Source organism: Glycine soja, chromosome 16 (genome assembly GCF_004193775.1).
Source record: "Glycine soja cultivar W05 chromosome 16, ASM419377v2, whole genome shotgun sequence".
NCBI classification, from domain to species: Eukaryota; Viridiplantae; Streptophyta; class Magnoliopsida; order Fabales; family Fabaceae; genus Glycine; species Glycine soja.
The window spans coordinates 24,370,000-24,390,222 of NC_041017.1; the positions used below are offsets into that span (position 1 = coordinate 24,370,000).

General features: G+C 34.0%; 1 protein-coding gene and 1 long non-coding RNA gene across 2 annotated transcripts; one reads left to right on the plus strand and one right to left on the minus strand.

The window, feature by feature from the left end:
• Positions 1-1,165: 1,165 nt before the first annotated feature.
• Positions 1,166-8,465, plus strand: LOC114390149 (probable apyrase 7). Its single transcript, XM_028350835.1, has 3 exons — positions 1,166-3,267; positions 7,136-7,469; positions 7,945-8,465. The coding sequence occupies exons 1-2, from the start codon at positions 1,425-1,427 to the stop codon at positions 7,444-7,446; spliced, it is 2,154 nt and encodes a 717-aa protein (XP_028206636.1). The 5' UTR covers positions 1,166-1,424; the 3' UTR covers positions 7,447-7,469; positions 7,945-8,465.
• Positions 8,466-9,298: 833 nt separating this feature from the next.
• On the minus strand, positions 9,299-10,780 carry LOC114390381. Its single transcript, XR_003661895.1, has 2 exons — positions 10,389-10,780; positions 9,299-9,591 (listed from the first exon to the last, which is right to left on the minus strand). It is a non-coding gene; the product is annotated as an uncharacterized LOC114390381 (long non-coding RNA).
• Positions 10,781-20,223: the final 9,443 nt, after the last annotated feature.

Genomic DNA, 20,223 nt, shown 5'->3' on the forward strand with positions numbered 1-20,223 from the left:
GAATTTCCTCTGTCCAATTAAGAAGGTCTTGTTGTAAAGAAGAGTTGTATATTTCCCTAAGTCTTTAATAAAATTTCTTGCATAATTAAGCAAGCCTAGAAAGGCTCTTAGGGTTTTTATATCTTCCATTTTGTCTTGAAAACTAAGGATTTTTTGGGAAATGTGAGGCTGAAGCCTTATTTTTCCATTTCCAAGTTCATCATCTATATATGTACACATGAATTCTTTGTAATTTCCAAAAATGTTATCCATTTTTCTTTGAAAAATTTGTGGTGCATTTTTCAATCCAAAAGGTATCACTTTCCATTCAAATAATCCTTCTGAACAAGAAAAAACGGTCCATTTTACTGAGTCAGGATGCATTTTTACTTGGTGAAATCCTGGTTTTAAATCAAATTTTGAAAACCATTTTATCCTATTTATTAACACATCTTTAGAAGGAACAATGTATCAGTGATCTGTCTATGTGAGTATTATCATTAAGCCTTTTGTAATTATAGATCATCCTAGTTTCTCCTCTTTCTTGTTCCGAGTGTTTATTAACAATGAAAGCAGGACTTAATGTGAGGATTAGTGTTGGGTTCTATAACCTTTAGATCTAAAATGGCTTTTATGTGATTTTTACATTCTTCTTGATCAAAATTCTCATACAAAATGTCTTTGATTTTCATTATATAATATCTAATTTACATATAACAAGATCCTTTTCCCAATATTTAGGGATCTTCTCCTATTATGTATCTTTTATTTAATCCGTCAATATTAGGAAAAAAATCATTAAATATGAGTGAATTCTACAAATTTTTGTTATTTTCAATAAATTTAAATCAATAAAAATAATATATTTAGAAGAGTTTATCATAATGTGTTGTTAACATTTATAATGTAAAACTATGATGAACTTTTAATTCTTAAATTTAATTATTTATTCTCACTTTAGAATTTATTAATATTATTATTTAAGAAATTCGTGACTCTCTAATTTTTTTAAAATAATAATAAGAACATAGAAGTTAAATACAGTTAATAAAAAATTGATTAATAATATAAAACTAGTGAAAAGGTAATATAAATTAAGATAAAAAAAATTAAAAATAAAATTGTCCACTACAAATGAGTATTTAAAATTTGAAATTTTCATTAGAAAAATTAATTTTCGTGGTTGTATCCACCCGAAAATAAGAGAGAGAGAGAGAAACCGATGTCCTTCTCTGTTTCCTCCTCACCAACGACGCAGTTTTGTGCAGAGAGAGATCTGCGTATATTCCGTTACCCCCTTTCCCTCTTCACTCCACTTTCGTCTTCAAACTGACACTACCCACCACAAGACAACACAACCCCGATCTCATATCACTGAACCACACCATGCACCGAACCGCCCCATAACCGCACCAGATCCATCCAACCCCGTCCCAGAGACAGACATGGTCTTTGGCAAACATCCAGGCGTCAAGAACCACCTCCGAATCTCCTCCTCCCTCCAAGATCTCTCCTCCTATCGCTACGACCTCGAACATGGCCCCACACCCAACAACTTCACTTCCAGTTTCTCCAAAACCAAACCGGTTCAACTCCCCAACCCGGTTCGCCGCAAACACCTCTTCCTCTTCCCGATCCTCATCCTCCTCCTCTTCCTCCTCCTCTTTTTCCTCTACACCCTCTACTCCCACCACTCCTCCCCCAAATACTACGTCGTTCTCGACTGCGGCAGCACCGGGACACGTGTCTACGTCTACAGAGCCCAAATCCAACACAATGACAAAAAAACCACCCTCCCTATCTCCATCCAATCACTAAAAGACGGCTTGCGCAAGAACCCTTCAAGCGGCCGCGCCTACGACCGCATGGAAACCGAACCGGGTCTCGACAAACTGCTCCACAACCGAACCGGTTTAAAAACCGCCCTCGTACCGCTTCTCAAATGGGCTCAGAAGCAGATTCCAGAAACTTCCCATAAAACCACTTCGCTTTTCCTCTACGCCACCGCAGGGGTTCGGAGACTCCCCTTCGACGATTCGAAATGGCTGCTCGACAACGCGTGGAGCTTTTTGAAGAGCTCTTCGCCGTTCGTGTGCAAGAGGGATTGGGTCAAGATCATTTCGGGGACCGAAGAGGCTTACTTTGGATGGATTGCGCTTAATTACGATTCCGGGATTCTTGGGGTTAAGCCGAGGAGAGAAACATACGGTGCTCTTGATTTGGGAGGGTCTTCATTGCAGGTCACGTTTGAGGGGAATAGCAATAAAGAGCCGCAACAGTTGTTCAATAGTGAGACTAGTTTGTATGTTAGGATTGGGTCTGTGAACCATCATTTGACGGCTTATTCACTCGCGGGGTATGGCCTCAATGAGGCATTTGATAAGTCTGTTGCTCATGTTTTTAAGGAGTTTGGGTATGGTATGGAGGATGTTGTTAAGGGGAATTTGGAGGTTAAGCATCCCTGCTTGCAAATCGGGTACAAGGAGAGGTATTCGTGCTCACATTGTTCTTCTGCTGTGAAGAAAGGAGGGGAGAGTCTGATGGTTGAGGGAAATGGGAATGTGGTGGGGAAGAAGGAGGGAGGATCAAGGACTGTGGTGACGCTTGTTGGCGCCCCAAATTGGTTGAAGTGTAGCACGCTGGCGAAGGTTGCCGTGAATTTGTCTGAGTGGAGTGATGTTAGGCCTGGGCTGGATTGTGAGGTTCACCCGTGTGCCCTTCGTGGTAATTTGCCCCAGCCAATGGGGCACTTTTATGTGATTTCTGGGTTCTTTGTGGTGTATCGGTTTTTCAATTTGACTGCTGAGGCCACGCTTGAGGATGTGTTGGAGAAGGGGAGGGAGTTCTGTGATAAGAGATGGGATGTTGCGAGGAAGAGTGTTGCCCCTCAGCCGTTTATTGAGCAGTATTGCTTCAGAGCACCATATATTGCATCGTTGCTGAGGGAGGGTTTGCACATTACTGATAAGCATATAACTGTTGGCTCTGGAAGCATAACTTGGACTCTTGGGGTGGCCTTGTTGGAAGCTGGGAAGGCGTATTCGGTTAGGTTTGGACTCCGTGGTTTTTACTTGCTTCAGATGAAGATGAAACCGCTTATTCTTATTCCCATTTTGATACTTTCTTTCATTCTTCTGCTTTGTGCTTTGTCGTGGGTTGTCAATTGGATGCCAAGATTTTTCCGGAGACAGTATCTTCCATTTTTCAGGCATAACAGTGCGTCCAGTGCATCTGGTATTAATATCCCATCTCCTTTCCGGTTTCAGCGGTGGAGTCCTATGAATTCTGGTAAGCTACGTGTTAAATGATATCTGTTTTTTTTATGATCCAATAAATTTAATTTCTGAACTTACAATAAGTTAGGTACATGGAAGCATGTGCATTGCTCATGCTTGAGGTGTCTTACATGTTTTTGTGACCAATATCTCCTTGACATGTCTCTGACACTCCTTGTTAGGCCTTTAATCAAAAAAATATCTCATGTAACTGTAAACTCGGACACTTGACTTGAGCCAACACCTTAATATAGTTTGGACATTTGAACAGAGTCAATTGGCTTCTTCTTGTGGATAAACACTTTAAGGACACCATTATTTTAAAATATAGATATTGAATTTTTTAAACATTCAGCAAATTCAGCTTAAAATATGATAATGCTTCTTAATATATTTTGAGGCACATTTTTTTCATTCATATCTTAATTATCAATTTATATATTTTGTTATGTTGCTTATGTTTAATTCCATTACACACACACATGCAGTTTGCCAATGTTGTATATTTTGGACCTTAGCTGTCTTGGAGTGTCCATGTTCATGTTCATGCTGTTCCTGTGTCTATGTTAGAGTCTGTGCTCATGCTTAGACAACAGAACTGATGAATCTGTGACATTCTTCCCTGTTAGTGTTATGCACTCCATTTTCACTACTGATGATTTCTGATGAATGCGTTTAATGTAATTGCATGAAATTGCTGCAACTTGAATAAACAACATTTAGTATCAAAAATGTATTGTCGTGTATTTTTTTTGGAATGAAGTAGACATTATAATTCTACAGACAGTCACAACATTGGGCCTAGGATGAACCGATGAAGAAGAAAATGATCTTTATCAGGTTTCCTCAATTGGATTCTTGATATAATTATCTTATTTTTGGGAGTGTTTACTTAAGATGATTGACTGTAAAGAAATGATGCTTGTGTGAAGTCTTCCCTTTTCATGTTAACTAGAGTGATGCAAATTTATTTATGCTTATGTGTCTTAATGCTCCAGTGCGTGTGACAAAATTACCTTTTGTTGAGATCCTATATTGGTTGTAGAATATAGATATGAATAAAGTAGAGCTTATAAAGGCTTGGGCAATCCTCACCTCATGAAATTTTGGGGTTGAATTTGGCTTTAGCCCAAATTCAAGATAGTATTAGAGCCTATCATAGATATGATATTGAGCAACCCTCAACTGTCCAAAAAAATGAACAACCTGACCCCCGACTTTCCCAGTGCAATCTATCTGGCCTCACGACTTTCCCAGTGCAATATAAGAAAGGGAAACTATCTGTCCCTGCGACTTTCCCTGGGCATTCTACCTGGCTCTGGAGCTGTCCCATGGTAATATATAGAAACTCTGTCCTACAATCTTCACACTCCAAATGTCAATCATAGCCGTGAGGGGATGTGTTGAGATCAGACATAGACTACAATTCTATGTAGTTTATTTGCTAAAGTGGAGCTTATAATGGCTTTGACAATCCTTATCACATGAGTTAGCTTTTGGGGTTAAGTTAGGCCTAGCTCAAATTCAAGACCTTAATATCTTGATCCCTCATTTGGGAAGAGCAATGTACCAACCTTCCTGGATTGATATGGCCAGCATATAATATTTTTATTTTGAATCGTTATAGAAGGAAGATGTCATTATGAGTATTGAAGTCAATCAAGCTTTCATGTTGGTTCAAATTTGTAAACAAGCCCTAATTTATATGAATAAGTTCAAAGTTTTTCTGAAGAATTGCTGTCTCATTTCTGCTTAGTAAAGAACCTGAGGTTCTTCTGTTTAGTGCATCACTTAGTTCTTACTATATGACAAATATCTATACTTTCCTCTCTAATAGAGACTCCCTCTGTTCTCATTTATGAGCAAAAAAAACTAATTTCACACTTATTATTCCCAATTTAAAAACAAACTTTTTTCCTAAACTATCATTCATTGGAACTTGATGTCAAACACAGACTCCCTATTAAATGAAGATTATTTTGAAGATAGTCTCATTAAATAAGGCTAAAGTAGTTGAGTTTTGCTTATACTTAACAAAAATATTGAACTTTTTTTGCTTATAAAAGAGAATGGAGGAGGGAGTACTTAAGTTACATTCTTTTCCCCTCTTTTTTTAAAATATATTCTCTTGTCTCTTGAGAGATAATTTGGTTTTATACTTCAGTCCATTTTAATGTAATTGAACCTTTTAACAGTAATGAATAACTATGAAATATGAATGTGCATCCGAATGATGTTTTTCTTTTTCTACAACTTCCAATGCTATTGACAACTAATTTTGAACATCTATTATTGATTTATAGTATTTCATGGGAAGGAATGATTTTTTTTAAACATCTATATTCATCTTTTGAAGTCACACAATTGACAGTAAATGTTCAAAATTTGCTGTCAATCATGTTTGCTGCCAATATTATGAAAAATTGCAGCCACTATAGGTTCGCAGTGTGATTGAAACCCATCTTTGCCCCTTTTTTAAGTTTTCCAACCCATATGCTTTCATAATTTTTTTATTTTTTTTAATTTTTTTATTTCATCTGATGACTTCTATAGGGTTCAAAACCCTTCTTCCTCATTCAACGTCAAGACTGACCTCTGGTTCAATACAAACTCTAAACAACCCTTGGACCACTGCTCACCGGCAGTGTTTTTTGCCATGCCTGGTGTTTTCTCGCACACCAACTGCTCTTATGCATTCTCTGCTGATCTGGTCACCTGCCCTCATCCTGGATTCCTGGTCTCTGGTCATGCAGGCTGCTGACCTGTGGTGTTCTGATTCCTGGTCCACAACCTGCATACCAGTCTCTGATAATTCTTTTCTGTCTGTTACTCTGTTATGACCACTCATTGCTCTTCACATCATTCTAACTTCCCATTTGTGGATTATAAGTTATGAATATGCCATGAAACAAGAACACTACTCCTGCATGAGGTGTGGAATGTCACAATGCTTCCAACACAATCACTCGCCCAACATGTGTTGGACACTGCACACTAGGTGTCTGATTATTTTTTTCCCTTTTGTCAACTTGGACATGACTTGGATACATCTTGGACACTAAGCTGAGTCAGCTGACACCTTCATATAATTAGACACTTCAAAGACATATAATAAAATCAATTTATGTTTTTAACTTTGATAAAGTCGGCTTAAAATATAATATAAAATATTAAAAGACAATACTTTATAGCGTACTTGTATTATTTTGTGAGGCTTGCTATAACAAGGTTATCAATAGTGATTTACGGCGGATGGCAGTGAGCACCTTTAAGCGCCATATCAAAATGGCAGATGGTGTGGCGGTCTATGGCGGACAAAAAAAATAATATTTACTTGGAAAGTGTAAGGCTCAGCAAGTTGTTTTGAGAAAGTTTTTACTTAGATACATCTTGGGCACTACAATGTTTTTACATTGTTTCCTATTTTTAAATTTTGTATAAGAAATGGTGAAAATGAATGTAGTTTTCACCATTTTTTACACCGATCTTTGAAACCAAAAACTAAGAGAACAATTTTAGAGTGAATCCTTAATATTCTAACAATCCATGTGTATCAAATTAGTGTTTAGACATAGAGTGAATCTTTGGCTGTGAACTGATGTGCTAAACAATCCCTCCATTAAATGCGATTAATTCAAAAACTGTAATTTATACTACTATATCCTAATTATATATGTGCTGATAATGTAAGTAAATTTTGTAATTGTCAAAAAGTGCATCATGTACTTTCACAGCATGCTATTCTTGGTTTCGGTTTCTTTATAAATTATAGCTGAGTTGTTCCTTTTGGATAGTTCGGATATCTTTGTTCATTCTGTGTAATGTGTTGGTAATATTTCCTTGTGGTTGAGCTTTGAAGTCATGGTCCTTTGGTATTGCAGGAGATGGAAGAACAAAGACCCCACTCAGCCCAACAATTGCAGGTTCACAGGATAGACCGTTTAGCCTGGGGCATGGCCTTAGTGATAACAGTGGAAACATCCAGCTGATGGAATCTTCCTTTCACCCATCAGCTAGTAGTGTCTCACATAGTTATTCCTCGAACAATTTAGGGCAGATGCAGTTCGACAGCAGTAGTATAGGGGCATTCTGGTCACCTCACAGAAGTCAGATGCATCTGCAGAGTAGAAGATCTCAATCTCGAGAAGACCTGAATTCTTCATTGGCTGAGACACACATGGTGAAGGCTTAGGGTGTGATCTTCTGAAAACTTTGGTATGGTTACACTAGTATCTTCTTGAAAATTACAGTTTTTATAAACAAACCATTTTTTTTCTTTTGGTTTTGCTTAATCAATTCTTCGTAGGCATTCTTTTTTGTAACATAATAATAGTTGTAGATATATACTAGTAAAGCACATGCATATTCTTTTTATTGATTGTCCTTTCTATATTTTTGGAGTTATTAATACAAATTTTTTAATCATACTAACAACATTTCCACGCATTTCTCCTATCTTTGTAACTGCACTTGTACATTTGCAACAAATTTTGTGGCTTATTATGAGTTGTAAGCCAATTAAATTGGACTGCCCAAGATGAAAATTTTCCGGGCATTGCTTGAACATCTTGTCATTGTACTGTCATCTGTAATGGTAGCTTTTCACAAACAGATATCTGAGAGTTCCTTTCTCTGTTATTTTTCCTCTAAATCTTCACTGCAAATTGTAAAACATTTATACATGTCCCAGCGTTTCAGTTTTTGTCATGGAGATGACGACCACGGGGCTAAAGAAGAGTTGGCAAGATTGTTTAATTCCATACTAATTTGCTTCTTCTGGATCTCACTTCTAAACTGATTTCCTCTACAAGAGGCATAGCACAACAAACAAGAACTCACATTCCATCATTCCTTACCACTCTCCTTTAGTGGCTACTGAGTGTCCATGTTCTGCCGTCGCTGTACAGTTTTCCGGTGACCATAAAAGCCTTCAGATGTTTAAAGTTTCAAAGTCAGCTGAGCGCGAGAAGCTTTTCAAACCGTGAAGATCAATTTATTTGTGACTATTTTCATACCATTTTTAGACTAATAAACCTCCATTACTACAGAGAATATCCCTTTGTTTCATAGGAGACTTTTGACTGGGAAAAAAGCACTTGGATGCTGTAACAGTTAAACCGCTAAGAAAAGTTGTAATATGATACAATCTCATATCTTACATGTCAAAATAAGCTTATTAAATTACTCAATTCAGTTGCACCTTGCAAGCTACTTACCCCTTTTCTTCCTAAAGATGTTTGCTACTTTCCATATGAAGCAAAGCTTTCCGTTTGAATATTTATACATTAAACAGCATTTTCATTACGTTTAGATATTTTATTACAAAATAGAGTATGTTGATTTTGATGCTGACCAACTGTATCTTGTCCGTCAATGCTTAAGCATGGTTAATTAGTAATAAAATGATCATTACTAAAAGAATGCATTTATTATATTTAATCTTAATGCACTGTCAAGTAAAGACTTTTTTATGTTATGCAATACACAATGTAAAACTTCATGTACACTAAGCAAATCCCTCATTACTAAGTTGATTCTGGTGGACAGTGAAATGTGAAGATTTTACACTAGCCAATTATAAGTCACGACAAGACATGTCTTTTAAAATGATTATTACAAAATTAATAATATTATCAAGATATTACTTGAGATAAAATTCACAAAAAAAAAATAATACTTGAGATAAGGTTATATCTCAAGATATTGTATAAAATATAGGAATGGTCAAGTAAAGACTAACTTAAATCAGAAAAGAGTCTCTTAAAATGTTGCACCCTGCAACCAGAAAAGAGAAAGAGAAGGGATCTGAGGTGTGATTTATTATGGCTTGAGTTTGGATATTATTTCAAACATTTTTTCTTCTCCTGTACCTTTTTTTTTCTAATGACACCATTCTCTATAGCTTTGCATAGTTGATCCAAAGGTCTTACAACTGTGTAAGAACAAATCACAAGACCAATCTAAGAAAACTAAAAGTAAAAACCTCATATTTATCATAACAAAAAGTATCTTAATTTGATAAATTCAAAGCCAAACTCCAGATATCTGTCGATACTAAATCATTTATAAATATACAAATCCAACAAATGTTTGCAAATTTATTTGCAAAGAACTATGAAAAACACGACAAACGGGAAAGAGCCACTGCCATTAGGAACAACCCAAGGAGAAAGAACTAAAGCAGAAGGGAAAAAAAAGCTCCACCAAGGAGAAAGCAGAAACTAGGGACAACTTGTCCCTTGCTTGTTTTTCTTCTGTTTGGCATAGATAGTTGACGTAGGAAACCTTTTAGACTTCAATCAGCAAAATGACTTACCTACACCACCCAAGATCACACCTACACACAAGAAGGGTGGGTGAATGCAATATATTTTATCCTATGTCCTTGTATTTACATGCAAACAACATTAATATTTGAGACAGCTGACACATTCCGGATGATGTTTGAAGGGTAGTTTTGATTTAGCAATTCTTTAATGATTTTAATTTATAAGCACAGATAGTATAAAGATTCTTTGCACTACCATCCCATCACACATTGTCATCCATGAAGAATATGTTATCTTATAATGACTATTTTAAAAGTCATACATAAGATAATTTCTAATTAAATTGATAGTATACATATTTTTACATAAATGCATACAGCATTTTTTTTATCAGCTTATACACAACATATGAAGAAATTATTTCACGCTCTTCTCACCTTTTTTTCTTTAAGGCAAATGACTCATGTTCTTTAGTTCACGACCTGCTGCATTTATAAATTACAAGTTAAGAAAAAGAAAAAAAATTAATAGCCCCAAATTTCAAGTGAATTTGTATGTATACTGTAACCCATAGGCATTAAGATAAGAAGCAGAGTTTCCTACATCTGAAACCTCTGAATATCTGTTTCTTAATAACTAATAACCCTCCGTTCCCATCCCTCAAATTTTCCCTTGTTACTATTTGTGACACCAAGGTTTTAAAAAATGGTCCACTGTCATGATTTAGCCCGCAACAATCAAGGTTTTTTCAATGTTCACAACTGCAACGCGACTGTAATTGGGATTGTATATACCGCATTTGTCCCCGATAATATCAACAGTACCAATAAAATAAATTAATAAATAAATAAATAAAAATACATACATGTATGTCCCATCATATTCATCCTTAATGACGAGTATTATAAAAATGAGTTTCGATATCCGTCACAGCCATTGTGTCAAACAGGTGGCGGGCACCCTCCAACAGACCATAGAATAGATATTGTTGTAACAGTGATCTGAAAATGGAAGGTGGGTCAGGTGCGAACATGTATCTCGATAATTATATGAGATGAGAGAGAGAGCTTGAAGCATAGGGATGCGGTGGACGAAGCAGAAGAACGAAGTGTCCGCCGAAAAGGGAGGCGCAGGCACACCCGCACCACTGCCATGGTCAAGTGCTGGCTTCCGGTTCAGTTGATTTGTGATGCCAAGCAGATACATTTGGTAAGAGGAAAGTTGTGTTTTCTGAAAATTTTAGGTTTAACATCTTAATTTTTTATGTTTGATATCCATTTAGAAAAAAACAATAATTCCCTGATAAATTAAAAATTTTGAACACAAATTTTTTTCTGTAAATATTTAATACAATTTCATAAAAAAACTCAATAATATTTTGATGTAATTTAAAATCTTATAAAATCTTGTAATTTATAAAATAATTTAAAATAATTTCATAAATAAATATTTTTCTTCAATATATTCATACTATAAGGTTCAAAATTTTTACTAAAAAATAATTTAAATAATTAGTTACTATAATTATTATAAAATAATATTTTGACTCTATGTTTAATAATTTTATATAAAAAATTTGTATTGATTAATGTTTGTATAATAATAAGTTTTTTTTTCAAAAATAGATGAAAAATGTTAGAATTAATTTATTAAATATATTTTTAATAAAAATAATTTTTAATTACTTACTGAATAATATCATAAATAGAATTTATTATAATTTTAATTATAGTTTATAAACTATAAATATTATAAAATTGATATTTTTTAGAGTATAATTATAAAATAATTGAATGCTTTATTATTTCACATTTCAAAATTATGAAAACATTTAAATTTGACATGAGTTGAATTATTTTTAAATTTTTAAACATCAATTTCTCATACCATTTTATAAATTTTTAAATAAAATAAGAAATAATTGGTGACTATAATCAAATATATTTTATTTTTTTTGAATACTTTTGCTCTTTATTGCATTTTTCTAAAAGTTTAAACAGTTAATAATGTTTTCTCAAAATATAATTAATCTTTTTGAGACTTGACATTTTTTTATTGTAATAGGTTGAGCTTATGTTATGAATCATTGCCTTTTTATGACTTATTCAATAGAATGACATCTAATATTAGTTTTAAATTTAAAATTAGACAAAAAATAAATATATTATTTTAAAGTAGTAATCATTTTTAGTGGATAAAGATGAATATATGATGAATATATCCAACTCTAAATGGAAATAGGATGGGTACAAAAAAATTTTTCTGACAAAGATTAGGGATAAGAACGAGAGTAAGGATGCATAACAATACATTCATTTTCGTCCTACGAGTTGTTGTCATGTCTATTTACAATCATCATTTATATATTTTTTGGGTTTAATTTTATTGAATAGGGATGGAGATGGAAATGAGATCACTTATATATTTCTTCGGTTTTAAATAACTATAGATTTTGATAAGATTAAAATATCTTTTAATATTTTAATTATATTTTTAATGTTTTAGTTTTATTTTCTAAATCAAAAAATTTCTTTGATCCATTTGTTTGTCTATATTAGATCAAGTTATCATATATAGTTATATTTTATAAACAAAACAGTTTGTCTTTTTGTTGTTGCTTGCCATATACTAAATTTGAAGTTCATCATGTTTGCTCCTATTTTGCATGATGGCAATATATAAATTTGCATGGTATTTGCTCTTACCCAAATATTTTCATCTTATTGTTATGTTTTTACTAATTACAAAAAATATATATAGTTTATATTTTTTGTGAACAATATATGCATCACATAAATATTGATTCATTTAACATCATAAAATAATCTCATAAGACTTAATGGTAAGACATAAAAGTCATACTTTTATATATTCAAGGACTAAATCAAATATTTTATTCTTTCAAAAGCTAAATTGTCACTTATTTACACACTCAAAGACCAAAAATGATCATTTCTCCTTTTTAAAATTATACAATTTTAACATAAAAAAAGATAATTTAACAACTATTAAAAGTTTAATATTTACATACTAACAATGTAAAATGATTTTATACTATTATCCAATCATAAAATACTATTGATATGATTTTTAAGGTAATTATTATATAAGTAAAAAACTTATCATATATAATAAATTGTGATTGAATGACAATATAAAATGCATAACCATTTTTCTCAATATTTAATAATAGATTAAACTATTAATTCCATACTTATATTTCTCTTTATTTATGTTTTAGTCCCTTATACAAGAACAAGAAAACTATAAAGTTTAGTCTCTACACTTTGTATAAAAGTTAAATTTTGGTCTTTATTATTAATACTAAATAAAACTCTTGGCAGGCAGTATAAAATTGCTATGAAATTTTTCAATAACAATTTTCGTGTGTAGATAATAATGTGCGAAATCATTTATTTTTTAAGTGTGTGACTGTTTCTCGGATTAAAATTAGATTCCTAAGAATGTAAACATGAAAATGTTACAATCTCATGTTTATTACAAACTTTGAAAATTTGTTATTGGATATTATATTGATATATTTCTAAGGATGTTTTAACTTTTATTTTTATCATATTTTGCTACACTTTTATTCCAATAAGGAGAGATGAAAATGTGATATTCTCGTGAGAATAAAGAAAATTTATTTTCTAAAATATCAGTAAATTCTTTTATTTATTTATTTATTTAAATTATTTTGAATTTTAAAAGATATTTCCAAGAATAATAAAATGTAACTAAACACATTTTTAAATATACTCAGGAATAAAACGAATGATGAGGAATTTTATTTTGAAAAAAAAAATGTTTCTTCAGAAACAAAGCTAGATGAGGTATTTCATGTGATTAATAATTACATTGACTTTATTGAGAAGGACCAGAGTCAACAAATGAATGTGATTTATTAAGGGCATTTGTGTTTTCCCTTGTGGGTGGTCATATTCGCATAGCATGGACACTCTTCATAGTGACCATAGGTACCTGTAGGCACACAATTGCACCTTTGACAACACGTTCCACATGCCCTCTTACATAAATTTGGCCTTGATGATAACTGACATCTTCGATTGCATTCAACACAACAATCTATATTACATTAAAATAATGCACCAACTTCAATTAATAATTTCAAATTAAGAAAAAAAACACAATTGATTGTTCAAGAAAAATATATTGCTGAGACACAAAGGAATTATATAAATGATTTCAAATTAAAATAATGCACTCACTTCAATTAATAATTTCAAATTAAGAAAACAAAACAGTTGATTGTTCAAGAAAAAATATATTTCTGAGACACAAAGGAATTATATAAATGATAAATCATACATTAATCCATCCTTAAAAAAATGAGTCCAATATTTTATTTCTCACATTTTAGGTATACTTTGTTAAATTCTAATTTCTATAAAATAGCATCAAGATAAAGTGCAATGAAAGATTGAGTGTAAAAAAAACATTAGAGTTTAATGTCTATTTATCAACAATATCATTATTTTACATTATTGATAAAAAAAACTATGATAAGTATATTTTTAAATTAATTATTTTAAAAGCCAGACTATTTTTTATTCCATGAAAGTATATAGATTATTTAAAAAAAAACTAAAATAAATAAATTTTTATGGATGTGAGACTAATAAAAAGTTTTCAAGTTTTCATTTTATTGAAATATCCAATCTATACAATATCAAACATTAACTTCATATTTTATTATAGGAGTTTGTACCAATATTTGACGAGGAAAAATTAAAACTTGGTTCATTCCCCAAGGTCGTAGTTGCCTGAAATTTAAAGAAAAGCACATCAATACTTTATTTTGAAGGTTGATCAAGGAAAACGAAAAGATTGAGGCCAACGCAATTTAAACATATAATTAGGATGTGTTTGTAACGGGAAAAACTATAACAAACAATTAACCAAAAATGATACCATTGTATCTGATTCCACGTGATTTAGGATGATTGAAAAAATGAGGACGGAAACTAGCAAAGCTTTGGAGATGGCCATGGTTTGGAGCTGAGAGTTTTGGTTCCCGTACTGGACTTTTGGCTTTGGGACTTGTAGTGGTGAAGAGAGGGATGTTGTTGCATTTATAGCAGGCATGGAAGAATTAAATTAAATTAAAGAGATAGATGTTTTAGTCAATTAAAGAGGCCAAATGGTTTTCATAACTTTTAAATATTAATTAATATTTTTGAAGACTTGCTGTTAAAAAATTATGATTTAATATGGTTGTTGTTTTTGAAAAAAACTGATATAGAAAAACATAAGTAACATTTTTTAAATAAATTCCAATTATTATAAGACGATTTTATAATAATCGTGAAAGCGTTAACAATGATTTTTATAAAATTGTCTTTGATTTGAATGTTACTGGACGATTTTTTAAAAACTGCCTTTGATTTTAAGACTACTATGTTTTTTTTTTTTTAAAAAAAATCATCTCTCAAGTTTACATATATTTTTTAAGCTCCCTCACATAATCGTTCACCGTTCACCTTCTCCTCCGATCGCAACCATACATCTCTCTCTCTCTCTCTCTCTCTCTCATGTTCTTGTAGCGGAACCATTCTCGCTACTCGGAGAACATGGCCTCCGATCTCTCCATACTTATCTCTCTCTCTCTCTCTCTCATGTTCTTGTAGCAGAACCATTCTCTCTCTCTTTCTTTTCCTTTCTTCTTCTTCTCTCTTTTCGCATTCCAAAACCCATTGATATGTTTATATACTTGTCTCCTTTTCTTCTTTTTTTATATGTGAGTGTGTTTGTAAGATGTCTTCTATTACCTTTACCTAGTTTTTTTGTACCTTCAAGAATCAGGTTTCTTTGCGCTTCATTTTTCCTTGCTCTCTCTCTGTTCGTGTTTCAAAACATGTAGGATACTTTTCTCTCTCTTTCTCTCTTTTGTGTGTGTGTGTGCGAGAGAGAAAGATGTTAAAGTTCTGATGTTTTGAGGAGTATCGAGCTTTTTTGTAATTTCTTTTGAATTTAACATTTTCGAGATGGTTTAGGCATTTCATTGTTGCTTTAGCGGATTAGGGTTTGATTGCTAAGAAAAGACAAATTAGTCTCACGGGAAAAAAATGGTCCTTAAGCTTTTTTTTTCCTGGTTGAAGATATAAGAAGGACTGAAAATTGTTAGATCTGCTACTGAAAAAAATAAATGTGGTGTTAGGATTGATGTTTGCGGTTTTGAAATTCTCTTTTTATTTTATCAATTATGGGTTTTAGTTAAGATACACTAAGACTACAATTATATGTTGATAATGAGTTGTTGTTCATTTTATACTGATTGAGATGTGTATAGTGAATCAAAATGATGCCTATGATGAGATTAATTTTTTGTTGCTCCTACTTAAATATGTTGTGGTTGTGGTTGGTGTAAGTTAAGAATTATATTTGCAAAAGGATGGTGTAGAATTATTGATTGAAAGGAAGCTTGATGGAGCTGTGAGCTATATGGAACTGACTGCTTGAGTTGTGATCTATATGATAGATATAAAACCATTCCATGTCTATTCAACATGATATTAGAATATTAGATCCCCTATGGCTAAGTGATTACATGTTTGATCTTTGTTGTCTACATTCTGCTAAATAAAAGTTAAACTATGGTATAAATGAGCATTGCATTTTACACACTACAAGCTTATGTGGAGATGACCTATAGAAGTCCTAATAAGGAGAGTAGACCAAATGGAGTGTAAACTTGATACAAGCCCAAATAAGCCTGTTATTTTCTAAGTGTATCTGAGGAGTGCCAGAATAAGGGGGATTAGTGGGAAAAGTGTGATAACAAAATAACGGTATGAGTTGAGAGAGGTGGGAGGAGGTGGTTTAGGATCCTTGGGAGAGTTTATGCCTCTCAAAGTGCCTAAGGAGAGTTTCTCTTATTGTTGTCTTCCTTGTTTATTTATAATATAAACAGTACTATATCTTAGGATCTGGTCCTTAATTCCAGACCTGAATATGTAAATAATAAAAATACTTTCAGCCCTTATTTCTATCATTACTTGATACCTATCAAACCCAATTGCTAGGGGTAGAGGAGACAAAGAAAGGAGATGTAGGTGAAATCATCAAGAAGAATTTAGAGGTCAAAGTTTGTCTATAGATATGATTTATGATAGAACATTATCGCATTGTTTGATCCTTGTAGCTGCCCTCATCTAGAGGGAAAAGGCTTGGTTGTTGTTGTCGTTACTAATAATGTTAGCATTATCTACTTTTTGCATTCTTGATTTACTATCAACTTAACATACATCCATTTGAGTAGACCTTTCTAAGCTTTTATACCCTAGGTTTCATGTTGATCAATGTTTCTTTTAAGACTGCCAGTGTGATGTAGACTTGGAAGAAAATTTTTCATTCTTATTGTTAGACTTAGAGAAAATTAGGATGAAAACTGTGTGCTCTCCTCTAGAGAATTCTCATTTAAATAATATGATACAATCTTATTTCTAGCCTTAAAGTTTGCTAAAAAAACTATATATGGTAACCTATAGCTGGGCTAAGTAATTAAGGATATAATTACACAATTACAGCTATACAATCACATAAGATATATTGGTTTAAAGGGTCAATAAATCTGCACAAATAATGGCAAATAATCTGGCTATCAATCTTATTGACATCCCCCCTCAAATTGATGTTGGTGAATCTAGAAGCATCAATTTGCTGACTAGGAAATCATGTCGTTGACGTGTCAAAGATTTGGTGAGGATGTCAGCTAGTTGAACAGATGTGGAGGCATGAGGCAGAGTGATAATTCTACGGTCATAGGCTTCCTTGATTGAATGACAATCAACCTCTATGTGCTTTGTTCTTTTATGGTACACATGATTTGCTACAATCTATATGGCACTTGTACTATCAGCATACAATGGAGTTGGTGTTGCTTGTGAATAACCAAGTTCTGAAAGAAGGCCCCATAACCAAATAATCTCAAAGCATGCGACAGACATGGACCGATATTCTGCTTCAGTAGAGGATTTAGAGACCGATTCTTGTTTCTTGCATTTCCAGGAGATATGGGCATCTCCTAAAAACATACACCAACCAGTAGTAGACTTTCTTGTGTCGGGACATCCAGCCCAGTTAGCATCACTATAGGCTTGAAGTTGTATTGGTGCACCTGCAGGAAATAAGAGACCATGACCAAGAGTGGCAAGCAAATATTTAATGATTCGTTGTATTGTCGTAAGATGCAAATGTCTAGGATTTTGCATGAATTTGTTGATTGTGTGGACAACAAAAGAGATATCAGGTCTTGTGATGGTTAGGTAGATGAGACTTCAAACCGACTTTGTATATAAAGTTGGGTCTTGTAAGAGTTCGCCTTCATCCCGTCTTAACTTGACATTAACTTCCATGGGAGTGTCAACTGTAGTTGCAGTGGTGAGACCAACTAGCTGAATTAGATCTTGAGTATATTTGTGCTGAGTGACAAAGATTCCTTTTTGTTGGAATTGTACTTCTAATCCCAAGAAATAAGTGAGTTGTCCAAATTCTTTCATGTGGAAAGTTGTATGCAACAATTGTTTGATTGTAGTGATAGCCTCTTGATCTAAGCCAGTGACGATAATGTCATCTACGTAAACAAGGAGGACCACAATTCCTTTCGAGGTCTTTTGTAGGAAGAGAGATGGATCATAGCTACTTTGGATGAAGGAAAAGCCAAAGTAGTGTCATGCTAAACTTTTCAAACCACACTCTTGGTGCCTATTTTAATCCATACAAAGAACATTTTAGCCTGCAAATAGTATTAGGTAATAGTGAGGACATACCAGTAGGAAGTTTGATGTAAACTTCTTCCTTGAGTTCACCATGAAGGAAGGAATTTTTTATATCTAGTTGGTGAATTTGCCAAGATTCAGATGCAGCAATGGCAATAATAGTCCTCACAGTAGTCATCTTAGCCACTGGTGCAAAGGTGTCTTCATAGTTTAGGCCAAATTATTGCTTATTTCCAAGAACAACCAATCTAGCCTTGTATTGATCTATTGATCCATCTGAACACAACTTTATAGTGAATACAAATTTATGGGAACAATGTCCTATCTCTGATTTTCCTCTAGTGCAAGAAGTTCAATTTCTATACCATCCTGCCAACATTTATACTCCTGTTGAATATTTTAGTATTTCTCTATGTATGGTAGCTTAGTTGGTTTGCTTAGTTCAGAAGGACAACTGTGTGTTGTCACTGTCAGTTGTCCTTCTCTCTCTCATGTATCTTGTATATATATATGTTATTTTGAAATCAATAAAAAGTTAAGAGAGGAAGTGAGAATACATCTTCGCTCACATCAATCTTCAAGTTGGCATCAGAGCGAGTTCTGTTCGCCGCCGGCCACCGTCATCTTTGACCGCCATTTTCTTCGACGAGACCAGGGTTAGGTTCGCCTTGAAAAGCGTGACCCACCTCTAGAAATGGTGCCGCCAATGAACCTCCACGCGTCGTCACTATCCCCGCAATTTCTGACGTGTGAAGCCCACGCGCTGCCGTAACGTCGTTGGAAGCTGACCCGACTTGTCCCGACAGCTTCGTCGTCCTCCCCTGAGCTTGTTTCAGGTCTCACCTCTCGCTTCTGGCAAGCTCTTCTGTCAGCCCTTGTGTGTTCTTCTCCTTTTGCGTTAGGGTTTCTGTTTGTGATCTGAAATGGCTTCCTCTGGACTTATTTTCTCTTTCTCTGGGACCCCAACCATCATAACTGCAAAACTCAACTAGAAGAATTACTTATCGTGGTCTGCTTCCATGGAGCTGTGGTTTCTCGGTCAAAGGTACCATGACCACTTGGAGAAAGCTTTTGATTCTACTCCAAACGACAAAAGACTTGAGTGGGAAAAGCTTGACTATCAACTCTGCGCTGTGTTATGGCAATTAGTTGAGCCAGACATTTTGGAGATCCTTAAATCATTTAAAATGTGTTGATCTTTTTGGAAGAAGGCCCAAGTAATCTTAGCCAATGATATCCAAAGCTTGTTTGATGCAACCATGAAGGTTACAACCCTCAAGCAAACTAACCATGACATGATTGCACATGTGGGTAAGGCTCGGGCTACCATGGAAGAATTGAGAAAGTTTCTTGTGGCCGATTCGTTGGAAGAAGTGAACAAAAAATTAAACAAGTTCTACATGGTCCTCATCTTGAGAATCTTACATTCAGACTTTGATCATGTGCATGATCAAGTCCTTGCTGGGGACCAGGTTCCATCAATGGATTCCCTCATCACTAGACTTCTCCACGTGCCTCATGTATTGAAGGATGAAAATCCTGTTGACGTTATGGAAACATCAGCCATGGTTGCACCTCGTGGTAGAGGAGGAGGAGGCCGCAGTGGAAGGGGTGGACGTCCTCATTGCACCTACTGCAAGAGGATGGGTCACACCCAAGAGAATTGTTATTCATTGCATGGCTTTCCTGACAAGGTTGCGCAGGTTTCTAGGTCAGAGAAATCAGAGTCTAGATTCTCTGATGAGGAGTATCAAGAGTATTTGAAGGTTAAATCCGAGAAATCTAGCAACCAAGCTCAATCCTCATCTGTACCATGTTTTTCAACAACATGTATCTCTCAATCCATTGAAGGTCCTAGTCCTTGGATACTCAACTCAGGTGCCTCTTATCATATTTTTGGTAATAAGTCCTCTTTTTCATCCTTTTCCTTTCCAAAAATTCCTCACCTTGTTACTGTAGTTA

Coding starts and splice junctions, on each gene's coding strand:
- LOC114390149 (XM_028350835.1), top strand. CDS start 1,425: ATGGTCTTTGGCAAACATCCAGGCGTCAAGAACCACCTCCGAATCTCC. Junction 3,268..7,135: donor GTGGAGTCCTATGAATTCTG/GTAAGCTACGTG, acceptor TTGGTATTGCAG/GAGATGGAAGAACAAAGACC.